Source organism: Macrotis lagotis, chromosome 4 (genome assembly GCF_037893015.1).
Source record: "Macrotis lagotis isolate mMagLag1 chromosome 4, bilby.v1.9.chrom.fasta, whole genome shotgun sequence".
NCBI classification, from domain to species: Eukaryota; Metazoa; Chordata; class Mammalia; order Peramelemorphia; family Peramelidae; genus Macrotis; species Macrotis lagotis.
The window spans coordinates 140,600,721-140,623,237 of NC_133661.1; the positions used below are offsets into that span (position 1 = coordinate 140,600,721).

Sequence of the window (22,517 nt, forward strand, 5' to 3'; positions counted from 1 at the left end):
AATTTATTATGTTCTTTATCTCTTCTTTGGTCATAAACTTTCTCCCATTCCATAGATCTGTTAGATAGACTATCCCTTGTTCTCCTAATTGGCTTATGGCTTCACTCTTTATGTTTAAATTCTGTACCCATTTTGACCTTATATAAGTTAGTATAGGGTGTGAGATGTTGCCAGAAGGAAATTATACTTTATATACTATATAATACTATATATATTAGTCTTTCAAATGATAATTGATGCAAAATTTTTAAATTAAATTTTATCAATTACAGCAAGTTGTCACTAAGATAATACACTATGATCAGAAAGGATTTATACCAGGTATGTAGGAATGGTTCAGTATAAGTAAACAATCAGCATAATTGACCATATCAGTTTCAAAATTAACAGAAATTATAAGATTATTTCAGTAGATGCTGAAAAAAACAGCATCCATTCCTATTAAGAGCACTAGAGATTATAAGAATAAATGCAGTTTTCCTTAAAATGATAACAATATCTTTCTAAAACCATCAATGAGCAATATATGAATTGGGAATAAAAATTAGAGATGTTCCCAATAAGGTCAGAGAGAAACAAGAATGCCCATTATCACTAACTACTGTTATTAAATATTGTATTAGAAATGTTAGCTTTAGCAGTAAGAAAACAAAAAAGAAATTGGAGAATTAGAATAGGCAGTGAGGAAACTAAACTCTGCCTCTTTGCAGATGATATGATAGTTTACTTAGAGAACCCTAGAAAATCAACTAAACACTATTTGAAACAATTAGCAAATTTAGCAAAGCAGCAGGATATAAAATATCCCACATAAATCATCAGCATTTCTATATATGACCAACAAAGCCTAAGAGCAAGTGATAAAAAAAAAATTCATTTAAACTAACTATGGACAAGCATAAAATACTTGGGAACCTTACCTGCCAAGACAAACCCAGAAACTATATGAACACAATTACAAAACAGTTTTCACACAAAGTCAAATCTAAATAATTGGAAAAACATTGCTCATGAGCTAATATAATAAAAATAACAGATCTACCTAAATTAAATTACTTAATCAGTGCCATACCAATCAAAACTACCGAAACCTTATTTTATTTACAGAGATAGAAAAAATAACACAATTCATTTGGAGCAAAAAAAAGGTCAAGAATATCAAGAGAATTAAGGAAAAAAATGCAACAGAAAGTAACCTAGCCATACCAGATGTATTTTTTTTTTTTTTTTTTTTTTTTTTTTAGTTTTTTGCCAGGCAAATGGAGTTAAGTGGCTTACCCAAAGCCACACAGCTAGGTAATTATTATGTCTACTCCTGACTCCAGGGCCAGTGCTCTATCCACTGCGCCACCTAGCTTCCCCCCAGATCTAAAATTATATTATAACGTGGCAGTCATCAAAAATGTCTGGTACTGGCTAAGAAAGAGAAGTGGATCAGTGGATCAGTGGAAGCAGTAGTAAGTGACTTTAGTAATCTACTGATTGATATATCCAAAGATGCTAGCTTCTGGGATAAGAACCCATTATTTAACAAAACTGCTGGGAAAATGGGAAATATGTAGCAAAAACTAGGCATAGACCAACACCCCAGATCATTTCTCTGCTGATTATAGTTGCATTGATTTTATTTCTTCCAAAGTGAGATGCCTTCAGATATGTGATGCAACCATATTCTTTGCCTACTCTTAGTCTCTTTCCCAGAGACCATGATGTTTTATCTGTGACTATAAATTTTCTTCCATTTCGAATTCTTGTTGCTGTCAGGAATTCATTCACATTTTCCTTCTTCTGGGACCAGAGCCAGCCAAAATTTAATAATTTCTGAGAAAGAGGCCTCTCTATGCACAAACCCCTTCTAGTATAATCATTCTTTCCAACCTGCCCTCCCGCCCCCGACAACAGTCTTTTTTACACCATGGAAATAGTCTCCCATGAGCTCTGTCCCCTGAGCTGAGATCCACCCTACACTCCTTCCATTTCTCCCATATTTACTCTTTCTCCTCTTTTACCTTTCTCATTCTTTCACATTCTAATCTCCCTACTGAGAGACTAGAATTGTCATCTCACCCTTTCATTCATCTTCCACAAACTTCTTTTTTTTCTATCTGTTCCCTACTTCCTCTTTCCTTATGCTGCCTACGTGCCCCAAAAGACATTGATTCATATATATAAGGATCAGGGATTTGCTGTTCTTAAACTCTACTCTTCTTCTTTTGCTTCTTGACTTTCGTACCCATTAAATAGATTTATCCTATCATGATCATGATTTTTAAAAGTCTTGTATGATCCTTCTTTGTTCTTTTAACTCATAAATTAATCACTTTGTTTTCTTCTATCATAGTCTATTCTGTCTCTTCCACTCTTCTCCCCCTCCTTTACCTCTAACCTTGATGTGTGGTATGTTTCATTATTTTTCCTTGATAGTTATATTCATTTTACCTGTCCTCTATTTTTCTTCTTTGGACTGTTAAATAAGGAATTTAGGACATTAGTACTTTGCAATTAGGGCTAGTGTTGAAAGCAGTAGTTCTCTTGGTAGGGCTCAGTTATGATCCTTACCTATCCACTGTGCCACCTAGCTGCTTCTGGAAGTTGAATAATTCCAGTTAAAAAATTACTGCCACCTGTTATATGTCAGGCACTGTGTTTGACTCTGGAGAGTTTAGTCTCTGTCCTCAAAGACACACACACACACACACACACACACACACACACACACACACACACAAGTGTCCCTCTCTAATAGGGAAGACTATGTGCTAAAAACTCTGTATAAACAAGATATAATTAGAATTAATTAGAAATTATCTTCAAGGGGAAGGCACTAAATTAAAGAGAGTTCAGGAAACACTTCTTATAGAAGATGTGATTTTAACTGGGACTTGAGATGAGGGGCAAGAAAATCTCAGGCATGGAGGGTGGGGCATAGCCTATGAAAATATTTGGGAATTCAGGAAATGATTTTTTTTGAGTAAGAGACTGTACAAGAAGGTTGTATTCACTGGATTGGATCTCCACTATATGGAGAGAAGTAAAGAGGAAATTAAGTTATGAAGGACCTTAAAAGTTAAACAAGATTTTTATTTAATTCTAGAGATTGTAAGAAGTCCCCAAGCTTATTGAATACAAGATTGGCATAGTCAGACCTGTGCATAAGGAAGATTGATTTGTTTATTTTTTAAAAAATTCAGTTTTAATATGTTTGCAGTGGATCTGGTTAGTATTGTTTCAGGATTTTCCACTTTTATTCAGCAGCACATGAATAAGAACAAATGTATTGGTAATTCAAGGCTGAGTGTTGTCATGGCAGGCCACGTATGAAGCAAGGGACTTAGATGAAGGGGACAGTGTAGATTTGCACTGGTTCTCCCGGTTGTCAAGAATGGCAAGGGGAGAGATTGTAGTCAGGGCAAGGGGGAAATGGCCTAGGGGGAAAAAAATGAAGGGTCAAGAAAATTATGGAGGTTACTTTGAAGATGAAGAGCTGAGTTTGGAATTGCAAGGCAAAGGGAGAGGTGAATTAACAGATTTTGATTAAAAAAAGGAATTTCAGAATTCATGAATATGGAAGTTTTACATTTATGAATAATTAGCATGATCCAGGGTACAGTTGTCACAGAATACCTGTGGTGGAGAGAAAGGAATAAGTCAGAGGTAGAGGAAGAATGAGAAGTTTGTTGTTGCCCTTTGTACTTAAGACCACCAAAATGATGTCAGGGTTGTACTGTGTGTCTTACAGGCTGATCAGACAAACATGAGCTCAGAAGACCCTACCATAGATTGGACACAGACAGGGTATGTGTAACATTTGAGATGGAGATGTCTCTTAATTTGTACTTTTTGTATTTCTTTTGAGCTACTGCAGTTGTTCCTTGCTCATGGAGGACAGTGCCTTTTTTTTTTTTAATATGGATGTGCCATGCTCTATGATCCTATTTGGTCTTGGCTTTTAGGAGCCTACTAATTCTTAAATTGTTTTTCCTTGGTATTTTTTTTTCCATGGAGTTATCTATTTGTTCCAGTCTAATTTTCAAGAAGTATATTACTTGACTAAAGTTTTGTATTTGTTGTGCTAAACTGTTTCTCTTCTTTTCAAGTCTCTCCTTCTTAAATATCATTTCATTTATAATCATATTTTAAACTCATTTTTAGAAACTTGTATCATTTCTTCTAGGAATTCTAATTGACCTTCTAGAGAATCTGTGAACAATTCTGGGGTTCCTTTTCTACTCACCTGTCTTGGAGTTCTGAGTGCTGTCAAAACTTTAATCAGATTGTGAGTCACTGGCCTGGGTTAGGGCTAAGTTCTTGGTCCATTTGAAGGAGTCTGTGCTGCAGGCTCACATGCCTGGGGGACTGAGTCTGGGCTCCTGGCCTTTTTGTTTGTGTCTGTGGCTGAGTTGGGAGTTCTTTCTGAGTGATGAGACACTACTTCCCTGAACTGTTGTTGTAGTTGGGGCCTAAATCTGTAATCTACTACACCTACCTTGATCCTCTAGGTTCTCCTTTGTGCAGTTCCTCACTTTATTCCATTGCTGAGTCTGAGATCAGCCCTGGGAGTCCCTGTGCTGTTGGCCTTGCTTTGAACTCTTGACACTGAATTCAGGATTCTGATTCACATAAGTTCTACAATTCCTACCCTGGTCATTACCTATGAATTGAGTTTGTGATATTTGACTGAAAAGATGAAGTTAATATTTCACTTAACTTTGTACTAGTCTGGCATTCTTTTTAGAGTGTTGTTGGGGAAAATGGGCTTATTGTTTCCTCTTATTCCTCTATTTTAACCGTTCCCCCCCCCATAATTTTTTAAGTAAAATATAATTTTTTTTATTTTTTTCTCATTCAGTTCTAGTTCCATTTCTGTTTGCTTTATTTTTTTCAGGTTTTGCTGATGAATAGTGCCAAGAGGTGTCTGTCTAACTGAATGTACTCTAGTTAGTAGATATCCCTTTCATCCATTTGTGATTATGAATTAAATTTTTTAGAATTTTCCACGTTCCTTGACTTTATGCAATTAACTGTCACCTGCAAATGTAGAAACTTACGAAGAACTTCATTACCTTTAGTGAATCCTTCTTTCCTTTGAACTCTGTGCTGACATCTCTATAACAGCAGAAAACACCTTTGTTGAGCATGCATTTCCCTCATATGACTCATTTGATGTTTTATTTTCCATAGTATGTTTTGGTGAGTTTTGTATGATCTATATATACTTGAGAAACAGCTTGTCAGAAGACAGCTTTTAGGTTTACATTTTTTCTCCCAATTATTTATAGTCAACAAATGGCACAGAAAGTGAGATTTTTTCATTTTCTTCATTCAGTCATTAAGTGGCAAGATGTGGGCTGTCAAGGTATCCTGATATGTAATATTTAAAAATAATTCCAGGATTAGACTATGATAATCTGAGTATAATTTCATCTTCCTTATGGGACTAATTTCATTATAATTATACTGAATTGTACTGCATGTATGAGTATCATCTAAAAATTCCTTTTGCATGAATCCTTTTGTTATTCTCCTTAATGCTGATGCCTTACCTAAACATGTTCAGTCAGTGAAGCCCCTGAAGCTAAGTTCCAACAAAGTATGAATTGATTCTCTTTTGCTTGTACTCATTTTGATCTAACAATTAATATAAAGGAAATAAAGGTGTTCCATCAGCCAAGCACCACACCATCCATATGTGAAACTATCAATTACAGCAAATGGAGACGTTTTGAATATTGTGGATAAGTTCACTTACCTTGGCTTTGTACTTTCCAGGGAGGTACGCATTGCCAGAGCTAGCACAGAACTTTGGAGGGCTCCAAAGGAAAATGTGGAGAAAAAAGAGATTAGATTGACCACCATATTGAAGGTCCACAGAGCCATTGTACTGACCTCATTGCTGTATACCTGTGAAACCTGGACAGTCTACCAGCTACATGCCAGGAAACTGAATTACTTCCATTTAAGTTGTCTTAGGAAGATTCTGAAGATCACCTGACAGGAGATCCTTTTCTTGAGAGAGAGAGAGAGAGAGAGAGAGAGAGAGAAGACTCAGTACTCAAATCCTTGACATCTCAACATATGACATGAAGTGTGTATTTTTTTAGGGTTTTTTTTGGTTTTTTTTGTTTTAGTTTTTGCAAGGTATTAGGGTTAAGTGGCTTACCCAAGGCCACACGGCTAGGTAATTATTAAGTGTCTGAGGCTGGATTTGAACCCAGGTACTCCTGACTCCGGGGCCGATGCTCTATTCATTGAGCCACCTAGCTGCCCCCATGTGTATTTTTTTGATCTACAAAATTGAAGGTTGGGATTCAGTTTGTGTGTGTGTGTGTGTGTGTGTGTGTGTGTGTGTGTGTGTGTGTTTATCTGTGCTACTGAACTCCTACAAATAAGTAGTATATAGGATTAATCCTTTTCTTTTTCAAATATGTATTTATAATATGCTCTTGGGGTTTATTGTTTTTATACATACGTGTTTGTAATATTTCTCTTTGGTATAGAAAATTAAAGATATTTAATAAATAAACTTAATCTTTAGAGTAAACTTTTGAATGCCTACTAATATATGAGTCTTGATGCTGTGTCCTTAAAGGCTAAAAACAACAAAGAAGTGATATGTTCTCTTCTCTTTAGAGGATTTTATTATAATTAGCAAATTTTAGCCCCTGGCATTAACATCTGGATAACTTTTTTCCTCAGCACATCAGCAGACCTTTGCTAAATGATGCTACAGTGAATCAGGTATCATGCTAACAATAGTAATTCAAAAGAAAAAATGAAATACTTATCCTCAAGGAGATTAAATTCTGTTAAGAAGAAACAAATTAAACTTAGATAAGAAAATTCAAAATAGCTGGTAATAATGGTAAAACAGATGAAAGGTGAGTGTACACTTTCTTTTAATGTCATCTGCACTGAGCTCTTCCAGGGGAAAAAAACAAAACAAAACTAGGGTTCCTAAGAGGAGAGATAAAGGAGTAAATTCAAGCCATGGGACATAGCTTGTGCAAAGACACAGAGGTAGAAGGTACAATAGTAGGCATCCCAGTTTGGATGGATGTAATCTATACCAAATCTGGAAGTGGGATTTCAAAAGATTTTGAATGCTAGACAAAAGAGTTTATTATGGGCATTAAGTCAAGAGAACCAATGGAATGTATTGAACAAGGAAATCTCATGGTCAGACCTTTCTTTTAGTAAAATCATTTTGGCAGTTATGTGGAATGGACAGAGATGAGACATGTAGCCCAATTAAAAATAACTCAAGTCTAGAGGGGACTTTGATTTGAACTAGGGTAGTGACTATATGAATAAAGAAAAGGAAACTTGTGAAAGATATTACGGAAATAGAAGTGAGATGTGATGTGGGAGGGAGGAGCAAAAAGGAAGATAAGCAGGATGTCACAAAGACTGTGAACTTTGATGACTGAAAGGATAATTGTACCTTCCAGAGAAATTTCAAAATATTTGATTAAAAGAAATCCTTTGTAAAGAAAAGCTTTAAAAAACTTATTTCTGGAAATAATTTATTAAATTTTATTTTTTAGTTTGATCAGTTAAAAACATTGCCATTTATAGTTGAGTATTCAATGCATTTTCCTTTAAAAGTAAAATTCTTTGAATATTCATGTCCTCATGAAGTATTCGTGTTGTATGAGATGTTATGTAGGTAGAATTGATGATCCTTAAATGAAATGGAATGACTTAGGAGTAAAAAAATATTCATCATCATTATCTGAGGTCTTCAAATGGAAGGTACTTGACCACTTTCAGTGGTGTTGTGGGAGAGTTTCTTTGTTAGGTTCACCTATAAGGTCTTTTCCTATTTCAAAATTTTTTCTATTATCTATCAAAGCTGATTTTTTTCTGTATGTATTTCTTTAATCTTCTTACTATATTAACCATATTTAGTTTTGGTAGAGCATTAAACTTAATATCATTGATTTTATGTGTAATTCTTGTAATTCATTTAAGTTATCCATTTAAATAAAGCCACCATATCTTTGGATGATTAAATATTAATATTTTCATGTTTATGTTACTTTAAGTATTAAATATATGTGTGTTTGGGTGTGTCATGAATTCTAATTTGACTTCAGCTTTGTAGTGGATTTTATAGTGTTCGTGAAGAATGGTAACTTTTAGTCACTCTTGAATGTATTTCATCTTTTTTTTATTAGCAATGTTTCTTATGAGGAGCATATTGATTTAGGAATTTTCACCCTTTCAGTAATGGTTTTTCTTTCTGTAGAGGAATTTATGTCATTTGCTTAAATGTTTGCAATAGTTATATTTTATATGCCATTTTTGTCATGTTTTCCCAGATAAGAGTTGTCTTACTTTACTAATAAGAATCTTTCCTAAACTTGTCAACATATATTACTGTTTCTGTAGTTTGTTTCTGTAGTCTGTTCTAAATGTCTGTGAAAACTTCCTCTCCACTCTGAACACAACCCCCATAATTTAAAAGTTTGACATTGTTGAGTTTGGTTTAGTAGAATTTCTCCTGTACCTCCTTAGACAGTTCCTTCCTTGTATCTTTATTTGCTCAATTGTATTTCCTTTTAGTTATAGTGTATTTTTTTTGGTTCTGCTTATTTTGTTCTTTATCAATTCCTACAAAGTCAACTAAATCTTCCTTTGTTTATCTGAATTCATCTATGCCCCTATTGATGGACACTTGGGGGACTATCACAAAAAGTAGCACTAAAATATTTTAGTGAATACTAGATTTGGGTTTAGTTTTTTTTGTCCATGATACGGGGTTGGGTGTTAAAGCCCTCTAGTGGAATTGCTGGACCGAGTATGAACAGCTTGGTAAATTTTCTTGCATAATACAAATTGGTATCTAGTATAGTTGGATCAATTGCTATGTCATCATTATATTATTGTGTTTGTCTTTCTACTACCATTCTATCTAAATAAATTCTTGGTGGTTCTGCTTTTATCAAATTTTTACTGATATACATTAATGTATTGCATTTTGCCATTTTATGAGTATTTAGGTCATATTAAGGTAGAAAATGAAAATAATCAACACAGGATCCTAGGAAAATTTAAGTGAAGGAACGATCATGTGATTTTCTTTGGGAATTTAGGTCCCAGTGAATACTTTGGATTTTCTTATTTAAGGATAAGCTATTTTATGTTTCCATTAAAGATGGAATCAGAGGAAATGAATGCTAGTAGGTTCTTAAAATGGTAGGAGAAAATTAAATTTGACATGAAAATTTTTCCCAGAATAAGATCTTCTGGGAAGAATTCACTTCTAAAGATTTTGAGTGGAATATTCTCAATAAAACCATTTTAGGGTTAATATTCTTAGTGAAGTCCTCTCAGGGTTAAGAAATATTAAAGAAAGAACAAACTCTGTTTCTTAAACTATCTTTATAAGAAAGCCCCTTGTATTCCAAACAGGTGGCTCACTCTCCTAACTTTTACTGACTAGAAGGATAGTAGACTTTTTCCATGAGAAAAAACCTTGCATTCCAAAGAAGCTCATAAGATTCCTCTTGTTTGTTGATAGACTTGTATTCCAAGAGAAGTGACATTACTTCAATAAGATAGTTATAATCTTGAAGGTTATTCTCACCATCTTGATGGTGAGGTAATATTTTATGAAAACCTTTCATTCTTGTTGCTGAGGTAGATTTTCACAAGTAGAATGTAATTCTGAAGACTAACCAAAGAGTTGACAGTGAGGGATGATAAGGCAGAGGAGGGGATTACATTAGGCCATATAATCTTGCTGGACTGTCAATGCCAGGCAGCTTCTTGATCTTCATTACCCTTGTGAGACTTGGAGTGTGCCCTTTTCTTGAAAAAAGCCAAAATAAAATTTTTTTTTTTTTGCTCTATATTTTTTAAATAGATTTTTATCCCACAGTGTGTTCCATATAAAATCTAACAAGTTTTGAAGGGCCAGTTTTACTTATTGATAATATTAAGTGGTTATGCATTACATAAAAAAGTTTTGAAATTTCAGGAGACAGAAACTTATCTTGATGTATCATCTATTTTTTGTAATTTATTTCATAAATTCTTTTATTTCTTTTAGATCTTAAAAAATAGTTTCAGAAGCGGCCTTTGGACTGGAAGCTGAGACAAGAGAAGTTGGGTACCATGCATTAGGATATTGAAGAGAAAATATTCTAGAATTAAATAGTTATTTTGATTGTAAAGAAGAAAAAGAGAGCACAAAAATGGGGCGGAAGAAAATACAGATTACTCGGATTATGGATGAAAGGAACAGACAGGTAAATAAGATGGTTGTTTAATTGTTTAAAAACTTTTAGTGTACCATAATTATATTTTACATTGAAATTCTATTTTAGCTGGTATCTTTTCACCCAAGTAGATTAAAAACTTCCCAATTACTATGAATTTTGAAAGTAAGACTGAATCAGTTTTTGTTTAACAATTTAACTTTTTTTCTTTTATGCTGTATTAAATATTGTCCATTTGAGTGTTAAAGAACCCAGTTTTATTTTACATTTTTTGAGAAGTATTGACGCTGCTTTCTTTATAAGTACTTGTCCTTCAACCTCTAGTGCTTCTGCCCAGCTACCTCATATTTATGTATTTATTTTGTATTTACATGTATACTATATACATGCTTATTTGCATCTGTGACTCCCAATAGAATATAAACTCCTTGAGGGCAAGGACTGTCCTGTCCCTCATCCCTAGAGCAGAGTAAATACTTTAAAACACCTATCAATAGGGGGCGGCTAGGTGGCATAGTGGATAAAGCACCGGCCTTGGAGTCAGGAGTACCTGGGTTCAAATCCGGTCTCAGACACTTAATAATTACCTAGCTGTGTGGCCTTGGGCAAGCCACTTAACCCCATTTGCCTTACAAAAAAACCTAAAAAAAAATCACCTATCAATGATTGCTTGAAAAAACTCACCTTTTAATGGAAAAACAAATATTTTAAAATACCTGGTCACATTAAGTATGGTGACACTTGATTTTTCTTCTATTATTATGGAATGAGTTCTTTTATCATAAGTTAATTTTCCAGATAATATAAACTTGTCCCCTTCAAGCACAAAAACTATTCTTAATTTGGATACCTATCTTTGTAAAATCATTGTCACTTATCCTGTTAAAAAAAAAGAAAATGCTGAAATTAATTTCCTCTCTTTTGATGATAGTCACTATTACAAATATTAGTTATTATGCTCCGTATGCCCTCAAGGGTTATATCAAGATGTATAAGATTGAGTGTCTTTATAAACTACCCCAGGTGATACCACCTTTTTTTAAAGCCTTTTTAATTTCTTATTTTTTATTATTGGCAATCATAACACATACATACATACATACATTACATACATATATGTGTGTATATATATATGCATATATGTATTACATGCTATTATGGTTGGCATTGAGTTTCAATTGTTAGGATGTCCTTACATTCCAGGTTTGAGATAGTAATCTGCTATGAGTTGGGAAAACATAACCAAATTTGTTAAGTTATATCTAAACTAGGCCAAAATATGGATTTGAAAGAACCATATCTTTATTATTAACATATGTGAGTTTAATATTTGTACCTTATAGTCTTTTGAAATTATACTTCTTGATTCTTCAACTTATTTATAAAAGTCAAATGCTTTACTGTATTAAATTAATGAAAGATAATTCTCTGATTATTGAATCACAATAGGAATGTTATGATATTCATTACTTTTAACTATGCAATATGGTCTACCTCTCTCATTTTATAGATGCAGAAATGGGGCTTCAAAATAAGTAATTAATAGTGGACAGGTAGTTAATAGAATTGGATGATCCTGATTATTTCTAAATCTAGTGCTTTTTCTACTTAGTTGCAGTTGTCAAAATGTGATCTGTAGATGTTGGAGGATCTCAGACCCTTTCAGAAGATCCACAAACTCAAAACTAGTTTTGTAATAGTGCACATTTTAATTTGTGCACTAAAATCACCTGTTCCCCTTTCCAACTGCACATCTGTGAGAGGCATTTTCCATTAAGCCAGACATTAAAGAGAATTTGTTACCAGTTTTTTAAAATAGAATATTTTCATTAAAATGTGATTAATATAATAAATGGATATGTTATTGCTGTTTTAATAAATTTCTTTAAAATTTTATAAATATTGATTTCCAATATGGTAAATAAATATAACTTAGATAAACAAAAGAATTTTGGGGTCCTCAATTTTTTAGTGGAAAAGATTCTTGAGACCAAAAAGTTTGAGAACTGCTATACTTTCAGGCAACTAGACAAGAGGAGCCAAGGCAGAGAGGCAGAAAAGCATAGAAATCATCCAGTAATAATAAAAAACAATAATTTTTAGACACTTTATAGCTTACAAAAACTTTTCCTACAGTAGTTCACTGAAGTAGTTATGTGAATTATCTTTGTTTAACAAATAAGAAATTAGAGTCAGCTAAGGTAATCCATTTGCCTTCTTATTTTCCTTGGAAGTGGTGGGACCTGGATTTCAACGTAATTACAGAGAGAGGTGGCATACCTTGATGAATTTAGAGCACTAGAATTTCAAATTCTACCAGACTTAATAATTCTGTAATTCTGAACAAGGTGTACAACCTCTCTCTTACTCATGCACATCTGTGTATTAATCAGTCTATCTACATACATTTGACCCTATCTGTCCCCATCCTGGACAAAAACTGGGTTTGTCCCTCCAGCTGCCTAGGCAATAATCTAGGCCCCATTATGATGTGGCCACACTCTTGAGTCATCAGAAATTTCTTCTAAGGACCTTGAAGTTTCTAAGTTTTGCTATATGGTCACAAGACATTAAAACTTAGGTGTCTTTTGAACAAATACTAGGATGTGATAATTTGTCTTCAAGTATCAGCTGTACACAGGTGTGAGCATTACTTTGAACAAGCAATACTTTTGATAGGATTACATTTTGTGACATTAATGATCGTACCCGTGGGCTTTCTCTGACACTTAACTCAAGCAGAATGTCTTCTGCCCTTTAATGAATGAACCTGGATTGAGCTGACTTCATCACTTTTCATTCCATTCGAGTGCTGGATCCCATACCAGGGACATGAGTTATTGCTCACATCTGCTCTGTTTTAAATTCTGCAGTATTTAAGAATGTATAGGGTTCCAAAAAATCCTGTAAAAGGTATACTTCTTTTATAGCACATTTCAATAACTGATAAATATTGTAGCAGCTATTGGTATGGGGAGTTGAAGCATTTTAAAAGCTCTTTTAAGCTCGCAACGAAACATCTGTTGAACCACAGTACAACGAAGAGTGTGGTTCACCACCAAAAACTGACAAGCCACCTTCTGCAAAACAGCCTAATTAATCCTCAGAAAACAAACAACAAATGACCTGGAAGCTTGAAAGTGTTAGTTCATTCCTCTACCATGCCAATGCAGCTTAGGCTTCTTGCAGTTGCAGGGTATCGATAAGACCAGTAAGGAAATAATTGCTAGCTTCCTATGAGAAAAAAAAATTGCTTATCATGAGCAAAACAAGACCAAAGAGTAGTGAAGTTGAGTAAAAACTAACTTGTATTAATTGTTTCTATTTTCATAAGAAGCTCAATGTACCCTGAAATATTTTTGTCATCTTCTTGAGTATAAATATTTGAGGTGATATTTTTACTTCTTATTGAGCTGGAAATCTCCTGCCTGAAAAATATAGACTGATGAATATAATGATACAATGAAACATAAAACTAGAACATAATTATGGAAATTCTCAAATATACAGTATTTCACTTTTATAAAATGATAAAAATGTATTTATAAAATACATTGCAGATTAATTACTTCCATTCCCTATTTTACATATGAAGAAACCTCTGAGACTCAGAAAAATGAAGGTTCTTGCTTCCACAGGAAATAAGTGGCAGAGCTAGAATTCAGAGATCCTTTGACTAAAAATCCAGAGCTCTTTCCATGTTAGCAGATAATCAAAAACTTCTGGGCATTATAATTAGGTAATGTGTTTCATGTTGTTCTGATTTTCTTATGATATCTCTCTTTATATCTGAATATCCATTTTGACCTTATCTTGGCTTCCAGGAATGAATTGTATATTTTTATTTTTTTAATTTAACTTAATTTTTGGGTTAACATTTTAAGTTCTAAACTTGTTTCCATCTCTTCCTCCCCACTCCACACTAGAAGGACCAGCATTTGACACAAATTTATGAAAATACATAAAACCATACTATGCATGCTTCTGTTTGTTAAATCTTTCACTAGAGTATAGCATATTCCTTCATAGGTCCTTTATAGTTGATTGGAATATATTTACATTACTCAGAATAACTTGATTATAACCTTGATTATAAGAATAACACAATTATTCTTGGAACAGTATTGCTTTTACTATATACAACATTCTCTTGGTTCTGCCCATTTCACTTTTCATTATTTCATGCAAGTTTTTGTTTTCTAAAGTCAACAGTTCATCAATTCTTTTAGCACAATAGTATTCCCTCACACAGTAATATGACACAACTTGTTTATCCATCTCCCAATTTATGGGCATCCTCTCAATTTCCAATTCACTTCAGAGAGAGCTGTTATAAATATTTTAGAACATTTAAGTTCTTGGGAAATGGATCTAATAGTGGTATTGCTAGATCAAAGAGGGTATATGCAGGTTTATAACTATTTGGCATAATTCCAGATTGCTCTTCAAAATAGGCAGCTCAATTCACACCACTAACAGTATAGTAATGTCCCATTTTTTTCACATTCTCTCCAATATTTGTCTTTTTCCTCTTCTGTCATTTTAACTAATTTGTTAGGTGTGAAGTAATACCCAGAGTTGTTTTAATTTACATTTCTCTGATCAATATTGATTTTAAACATTTTTGAATGAATTTATAGTTTTGTTCATATCCTTTTTGTTTTTTAGATTTTTTTTTTTGTAAGGCAAATGGGGTTAAGTGGCTTGCCCAAAGCCACACAGCTAGGTAATTATTAAATGTCTCAGACCGGATTTGAACCCAGGTACTCCTGACTCCAGGGCTGGTGCTTTATCCACTACGCCACCTAGCCGCCCCTGTTCATATCCTTTGACTGTCAATTGAGGAATGGTTCATATTCTTATAAATTTGAGAAAAGTACTTTTGAGATATTAGACCTTTAGTTGAGAAATCCTATAAAATTTCTCCCCAATTTTCTATTTTTCTTCTAATTTTGGCTATATTGATTTTATTTGTACAAAAATCTTTTTTTAATTTAATATACATGCTGCTATCTCTTGTTTATTCATAAATTCTCATGTCCATACATCTAATAGGTAATGTGTTCCATATTCTTCTGATTTTCTTTATATTTAAGTCATGTCTTTATTTTGATATCTTGGTAAATGGTATACTATATTGGTCTCTATCCAATTTCTGACAGACTACTTTCCAGCTTTCGCACCAATTTTTATCAAATAGTGTATTCTTAGTCCAAAAACTTAAATCTTTATGTTTGTCAAACACAGGATTACAGTAATTACTTACTGTATTGTATGTCTGCTCTGTTCTACTGAACTACTTTTCTGTATCTTAGCCAATACCAGATAGTTTTGATAAATACTGCCTTAACATAGTTTAAAAATCTGGTACTGCTAAAACTCTTTTCATTTTTTCAAATTACTTTTTTGGTATTCTTGACCTTTTGTTCTTCCAAATGAGTTTTACTTCATTTTTTCTAGCTTAAGAAAATAATTTTTTGGTAATTTAATTGGGTTGGCATTGAATGGGTCAATTAGTTTAGGTAGAAGTATAATTTTTATTATATTGGCTCTGACTTCCCACAATTACTATTTCTCCAGTTATTTAAATCGTAACTTTTTTGTATAAAATGTATTTTACAATTATGTTCTTCTAGTTCCTTGGTTTGTATTCCTTGGCAGGTATATCCCTAGATATTCGGCAGTCTACTGTTATTTTAAATGGAGTCACTTTTATTATCTCTTTTTTCACAGGGTTTTGTTGGTGATATGTGGATTTATTTTATATCCTGCTGCTCTGCTAAAAGTATTTGTTCCATCTAGCTTTTTAGTTGAATCTCTAGGATTTTTCAAATTTATCTTTATTGTCTACAAAGTGACAGTTTTGTTACCTCATTGCCCATCCTGTTTCCTTTAAAACCTTTTCCTTCTGTAGTGTTATTGCTAGCATTTCTAATACGATATTGATGATAATAGACATCCTTCTTTCACTTATGATCTTACTAGGAAGGCTTCTGTCATTCTCATTACAAATAATGCTTATTGATGGTTTTAGGCAAATGCTTCATATCATTTTATGGAAAAATCTATTTATACTAGTGCTTTCAAAGACTTAGGAATGAGTGTTGTATTTTGTAAAAAGTTTTTCTGCACCTAGTGATATAATCATATGATTTTTTGTTATTTTTATTATTAATACAATCAGTTATAATAGCAGTTGACCTTATGTTAAACCATCCCTGCATTCTGGTGTAAATCTCACTTGGTCGCCTTATGTAATATTGTAGTAGCCTCTTGGCTATTATTTTAGTTAGGATTTTAGTATCCATATTCATTAATGAAATTGGTCTATAATTTTCTTTCTCTGTATTTTTGGTCTTTCAGTTTTAGATATAAGCACCATATTGATTTTATTAAAGGAGTTTGGTAAGGCTCCTTTAATTCACCTGTAAATCCATCTGTTCCTGCTGCTTCTTTATAGAAAGTTCCTTTTATTTTCTCTTCTGTTAATCTAAGTAGTTCATAGTTTCTGTAACTCTGATTCAGTTTCACTTAAATTGTTGAATTTGTTGGCATATAATTGAGCAAAATACTAATAATTACTTTTGTTTCGTCTTCATTAGTGTTGTATTCACCCCTGTCATTTTTGACTCTAGCAGTTTGTTTTTCTTTGTTTGTAAAAATCATATTAATCAATGGTTTATCTATTTTATTTTTTTATACAAACAACTTCTAATTTTATTTATTAATTTAATATTTTTTAAACATTCACTTTGATTAGTCTCACCTTTAAGATCTCCAAATTGTTGTTTAATTGAAGTTTTAAAATTTGTTTTTAGTGTTTTTAATTTGTGTACCCAATTCATTGATTGGCTATTTCTCTATTTTATTGATGTAAGCATTTAGATATAAATTTTCCTCTGATAACAGCTTTTGGTACCTCCCATTACATTTTGATATATTGTTTCATTATTATTCTCTTTAATAAAATTATTTGTTCTAATGACTTGTTCTTTAACCTGCCCATTCTTTAAGATTAAGTTTAGTCTCCAAATAATCTTTAATCTGTTTCCAAATTCCTTTATTAAATATGATTTTATTACATTACAATCTAGAAGAGATAACTTTCTTTTCATAATTTTCTTGACTTTTCTTGCATTATTCTTTTTTTTCTTAATTTTTCCTCAACTTATTTGGTTTGCAATGTTCCGAAATTCTTCTAAAACTTTTTTTGAGCTTTTGACCATTTTGCTTTTTTCTTTGAGATACGGTTTTAATTTTATTGTTTTCTTTTGAGTTTGAATCCAGATCTTCTCTCACCTGTAGCTTATCTATGGTTGGGTTTTCTCTTTTGCTTACTTTTTTTTTTAATTTTAAAGCTGCCTTTATCTTTTTTGCTAACATTGTATTACAGTAGTATTCTAGTCCCAAGTTGTGAGGCATATCTTAGGCTTTAGTTATTTTGTGCTCGTTTTCTTAGTGTTATCCAGAGGCCTGACCTCAAGTACTCTTCTCTTTCTAGAGCCATGATCAGGGCTCCTAGCAATACTGTCAATCATCAGTGCTTTTGCTCCTTGTGACCTCTCCATAATTGCATGTTTTAGCTTACCCTTCTGCCCTAGCAGGGACTCCACTCTCCTTCTGTGCCCACATGTGGCCAGTAAGGTCCCTGCCCCAATGCTAGCACTCACTGGCATATATGCTCCTTTCTCAGGGCCACTTCCTGGAATCATGTATGATCAGTACACCTGGGTTCAACATCCAGAGCAAGTAGTGGGCACTACAATCTTCCCCTGAGAATCTGTCTGATACCCATACTGTTTGTGACCGAAAGTTCCTGAAGGTGTATTCCTCATAACTGTCCCCAGGATTTGTTGTTTGTGGATTTAGGTTGGTGTCTACCAGGGCACCACCCAGAAGGGTCTGGTCTTTTCCTAACTTCTTTCCAAGTTGTCTTAGGAGAACTTTTTTTATTTTAATTTTATTTTTTACTCTTATTTCTGACTCTCAGAGTTCACTTTGAGATGCTATTTTATCTTGTTGGGGGGAGGGGGGATTTAGGAGAGCCCGGTAATTTCCAGCTTTTTTCCATCATCTTCTGTAGGAATGAATTCTACCAATTATCATATAACTTCAAATAAAACTTAATGCTAATCCAAACAAGCCTATGTGTGCCCACACAGAAATTGGTTAGATTCTAGAAAACAATTTGGACTTGTGCTGAATGTTAAGTGTAAAAGAAAAGATACTTTTTAAGCTCAGTCAAATATGGTATAGATTGGTTATCATCCATATGAAATTATTATGAAATTATTTTCTCCTTTTTCTTATTACCATTTGCTTGTTTTTCAGTGTCATTTAAAAAATAATTTTGTTGTTTTTTTTGTGTGAATTAAGATTTAAAATTCTCCTTAGAGATGATAAGCATGGAGAATTGAGGAGGAATGCTGCATACATATTGGGATTTAAGAAAGGCAGGTACAGGGAGAGAAGCTGTCATTGAAAGAGTTGCCTATCTGAAGAGATTCAGGAACATCTGGACTACATTGGAATATTGGAAGCAGGAAAGCAATGAAGCATAAGTTTCTGCAAAGTTGGACATAAATTTTTCCTGATAATGCAGCAAGACTTTTTTTAAGGAAAACAACTATTGAAGAAATGAATGGGAATAGATAGGGCTGGTGGATGAGGAAACAGTTGGAATATAATTTCAGATACTAGGGTCTTTTGGTAAAATCAGTAGACACTGATAGAATAAAGGAGAAACAGAGGTAACAGACTAAACCATACATCACAGAATCTGAATATATCTTTATAAAATATGAATAATTCTTGAAGTAAATATAATATTTCTTTATCAGTATATTTCATACTGTCTCCTCAGTATTTGAAATGTGTAAGATGAGGATGTCAAAAGAGCTGCTCGTATTAATTTTAATAGACTCGGTGTAATATAAAAATAGAGTTGAAAAAACATGGTAATTGATCATAAAATAACGGAAGAGAAAGGGAGTATACTACTCACTATAGTAGTTTACATCCTAAAGAAGACCCTTTTATGAAAGGATCTTTGTATACCCTTTGTATAGATTTTGGGGCTTAATGAAAACTCCCAGTTGGTAATTATGAGCAGAATGGGTCTCTTTGAAAGGACTTGCTTACATTTATAATAGGAGTTAGAACCAGATATCTCATTTTAGGAAAATATTACTATATTTGCGTGCATCATAGATAGCTTCAATTTCCAATTCTTAGCCTTCATAAAAGTAGCTAATATAAATATTTTTCCTACATTTAGGTTCTTTTTCTTTTTAAAAATCTCTTGGAGATATAGACCTAGTAGTGGTATTGCTGTATTAAAAAGAATGCATGGTTTTATAGCCCTTTCGGAATAGTTTCAAATTGTTTTCCAGAATGGTTGGATTCAATTTAAAACTCCACCAGCTGGGCTTTGGTGTCCCAACTTTTCATTTATCATTTCCCTTTTTTCATCAGAGCAGCAAATCTGATAGGTGTAACTCAATTTGAGGTAGTACCTCAGTTTTTTAAATTTGTGTTTATCAAATCATAGTGATTTAGAGCACTTTTTTCATATTACTATAGTTAGCTTTGATTTCTTTATCGGAAAATTGCCTGTTTTATAGCCTTTGACCATTTATCAATTTCACTTGTTTTAAAACTTTCCTTGGTACCCTTTCTCTCATTCTCTGCCCCTCAACTCTTACTTGAATAAGAAAATCTAAATCATTTGCTGACAAATCCCTCTTCTCATCTCACATACCTGAACAATTATTCCCCACTATTTCCTCCTTTATTCCAGTTTCTAAAGGAAATGGCCTTTTCCCTCATCAAATCCATTGCGTCTCTATATTCTCTTGATCTCATTCCTTCCATCTCTTCCAGCAGATGACTCCTGCTATTATACTTTCTCACCTGTCATTTTTCTTTCTGCTGGTTACTTCTTTGATGCCTACAAATAAATCTTTCTCTTTTGCTCTTAAAAAATTACTCATTTCACCCTGCCATCCCCACTCATTGTCACCCAATATTACTTCTTTTATTCTCTGCTAAATTCCTTTAAAAAGTTATCCATGCTCATTATGAAATACCTTCATTTTCTTTCCTTTACAATGTTTTTTGACCTCAGTATTCAATTGAAAATTACTCTTTGCAAAGTAAAATAATGATCTCTTTATTGTGAAGTACTTTTTCTTAGTCCTCATCCTTTTTACCCTTCCTGAAGCATTTGACACAACTGTTGGTCACTTCCTGCCTGGATTTTTGTGACCCTGTTCTTACTTAGACTTCTGCTTCTTCTCATTTCCCTCTGCTGGAATTCATATTATTACACCACTTCATCTAGGTATACTCTAAATTTTGTTCTGAATTCTCTTCACACTTGAAACATTTGGTTATCTCATGGATTCACCAGTCTCTATTGAGAGGACTCCCATATTTATATATCCAGCTTTAATCATCCTCCTGAGCATTTCTTTCACCTGAAAACCACACCAGCTTCTAAACTGGGAGATGGGAGAGTCAGAAATCAAGCAAGTTTAATTTAAAAGTGAGAAATTGCATGCAATCTAGGACAGGTGCTCAGGTCCTACTCCTAGTTGGGGGACCCACTTTAATTTGACCAAATCTCAATATTTATGCCAATGCCTGCACAGTGAGTTGTAACTTTGATAGAGGCAATAGCAGCAATGTAACAAGTCTGATTCCTAGCAGAGCTTTCTGACCAGAATTTGGATACAGCAGGTGCTTGTCTGAGCTGAGAAAACATTGGTCAAAGCAATATAATGGTTATGTGAAACAATTTTGGGGTTTTGTTGTGACTGAGATCACCCAAAGAATGAGTGCAAAGAATTTTTGTTATGCCAGGCTCAGGGAACAGCTTGCTTGCTAGATCTTGGCTCTGGAAAACAGGGTGGCTTCTAATATTTTGACACTATCTATTGTACATTTCAAATAGGTTATCCTGCAGACATTTATAATTTATTATTCTCAAAATAGAACTCTTATTTCCTCTCATACATATTCTATCTACCAAACATTTTTGTTATCATCAAGGATACCACCATCCTAATAATTTAAGTTTGCAATCATATCTTTCTTGATCCCTTTCTTTCCTTTACCAGTATAACTATATATAATTTTTATTTTGCTTCAGTAGGTATTTAGTTTCAATTTTTAACAGGTCCTATCTTCCAGTTTTAAGACAGCAGTCTACTATGAACGAGGAAAACATAACCAAATTTATCAGTATTAAGTAAATAGGTCACAGATAAGAGTTTGAGTCAGACCTTTTATTATTAATATGCATGAGCTGTATTACTCATATTTTTTCTATTGGACTTGTGCTTACTTTCTGGCTCTTCAACTTTTTTTATTATTTGAAGTTACAAGGTAAACTATTTTTCAATTAGCCAAATGATTTACTATATTAAAATTCTTGAGAAAGAGATCTCTTCTTATTGAATCACAATAATAGTCACTATTCTAGTAGTAGTATACAGTAGTAACTATATAGCAACTGTACTTTCTTTCAATAAATAAGAAAACATAACCAAATTTGTTATATTGTATCTCAAATAGGCCATAGTTATGGTTTTGAATGAACCATATCTTTATTATTATTATTAACATGCATGAGCTTTATTATTTGTACTTTATATTCTTTCTTTTGAAATTATATACTTAACTTTTTGACTTCAGTTTTTTTATATTTGAGATAACTAGGTAAATGACTTCTAAATAAATCAAATGCTTTACTGTATTAGAATTACTGAAAAAGAATTCTTTGCTTATTGAATCACAATAGGAAGTGATATTCTTTACTTTTAACCATTCAACTTTACTTTAAATAAATAATAAAAACAAAAGAGCAAACATTTTGCAACAAAGATACAGAAGGTATTGGTAGTACAGTGGATAGAGTGCCCAGGCCAGAAGTTGGGAAGACTTCTTTTCCTGAATTTAAATTCAGCCTCAGGCACTTCTCAGCTGTGTGGCACTGGGTAAATCACTTAACTCCTTTTGCCTCAATTTCCTCCCTTTCTGTTTGTCTCATCACTTACTCAGCCATTATTCTAGTTCTTCCATGGCCTTAGACCAAATTTTGAACTTTTGGCTTTGTTTTCTTCTTCTTCTGGATATATGTTTTGATTTTCCTTATGACCATTGTAACTCTATGGACTGAATTTTTACTTCTGTTTGATAATTTCCCCAGCATATGACTCTTTATTAGGGTGGGACTCTTCTTCCAAGATAGAGGGTGCACTGTCACAAGCTTTTGGGTAGATGCAGCTGTTT

At 33.2% G+C, this 22,517-nt stretch overlaps 1 protein-coding gene across 18 annotated transcripts in view; it reads left to right on the top strand.

Annotated features, from left to right (window-relative positions):
* Positions 1-22,517, top strand: part of MEF2A (myocyte enhancer factor 2A) — a 239,096-nt gene that overhangs the window by 95,068 nt on the left and 121,511 nt on the right. For 8 of the 18 annotated variants that reach the window (XM_074234202.1, XM_074234198.1, XM_074234206.1 and 5 more), the window contains one exon: positions 10,055-10,253. The exons of 6 other annotated variants lie outside the window; for them this stretch is intronic. In XM_074234202.1, the coding sequence (XP_074090303.1) occupies positions 10,200-10,253 (54 nt within the window). In that variant the 5' untranslated portion in view covers positions 10,055-10,199. 4 more of the 18 variants (XM_074234201.1, XM_074234200.1, XM_074234203.1 and 1 more) reach the window with 4 other exon arrangements.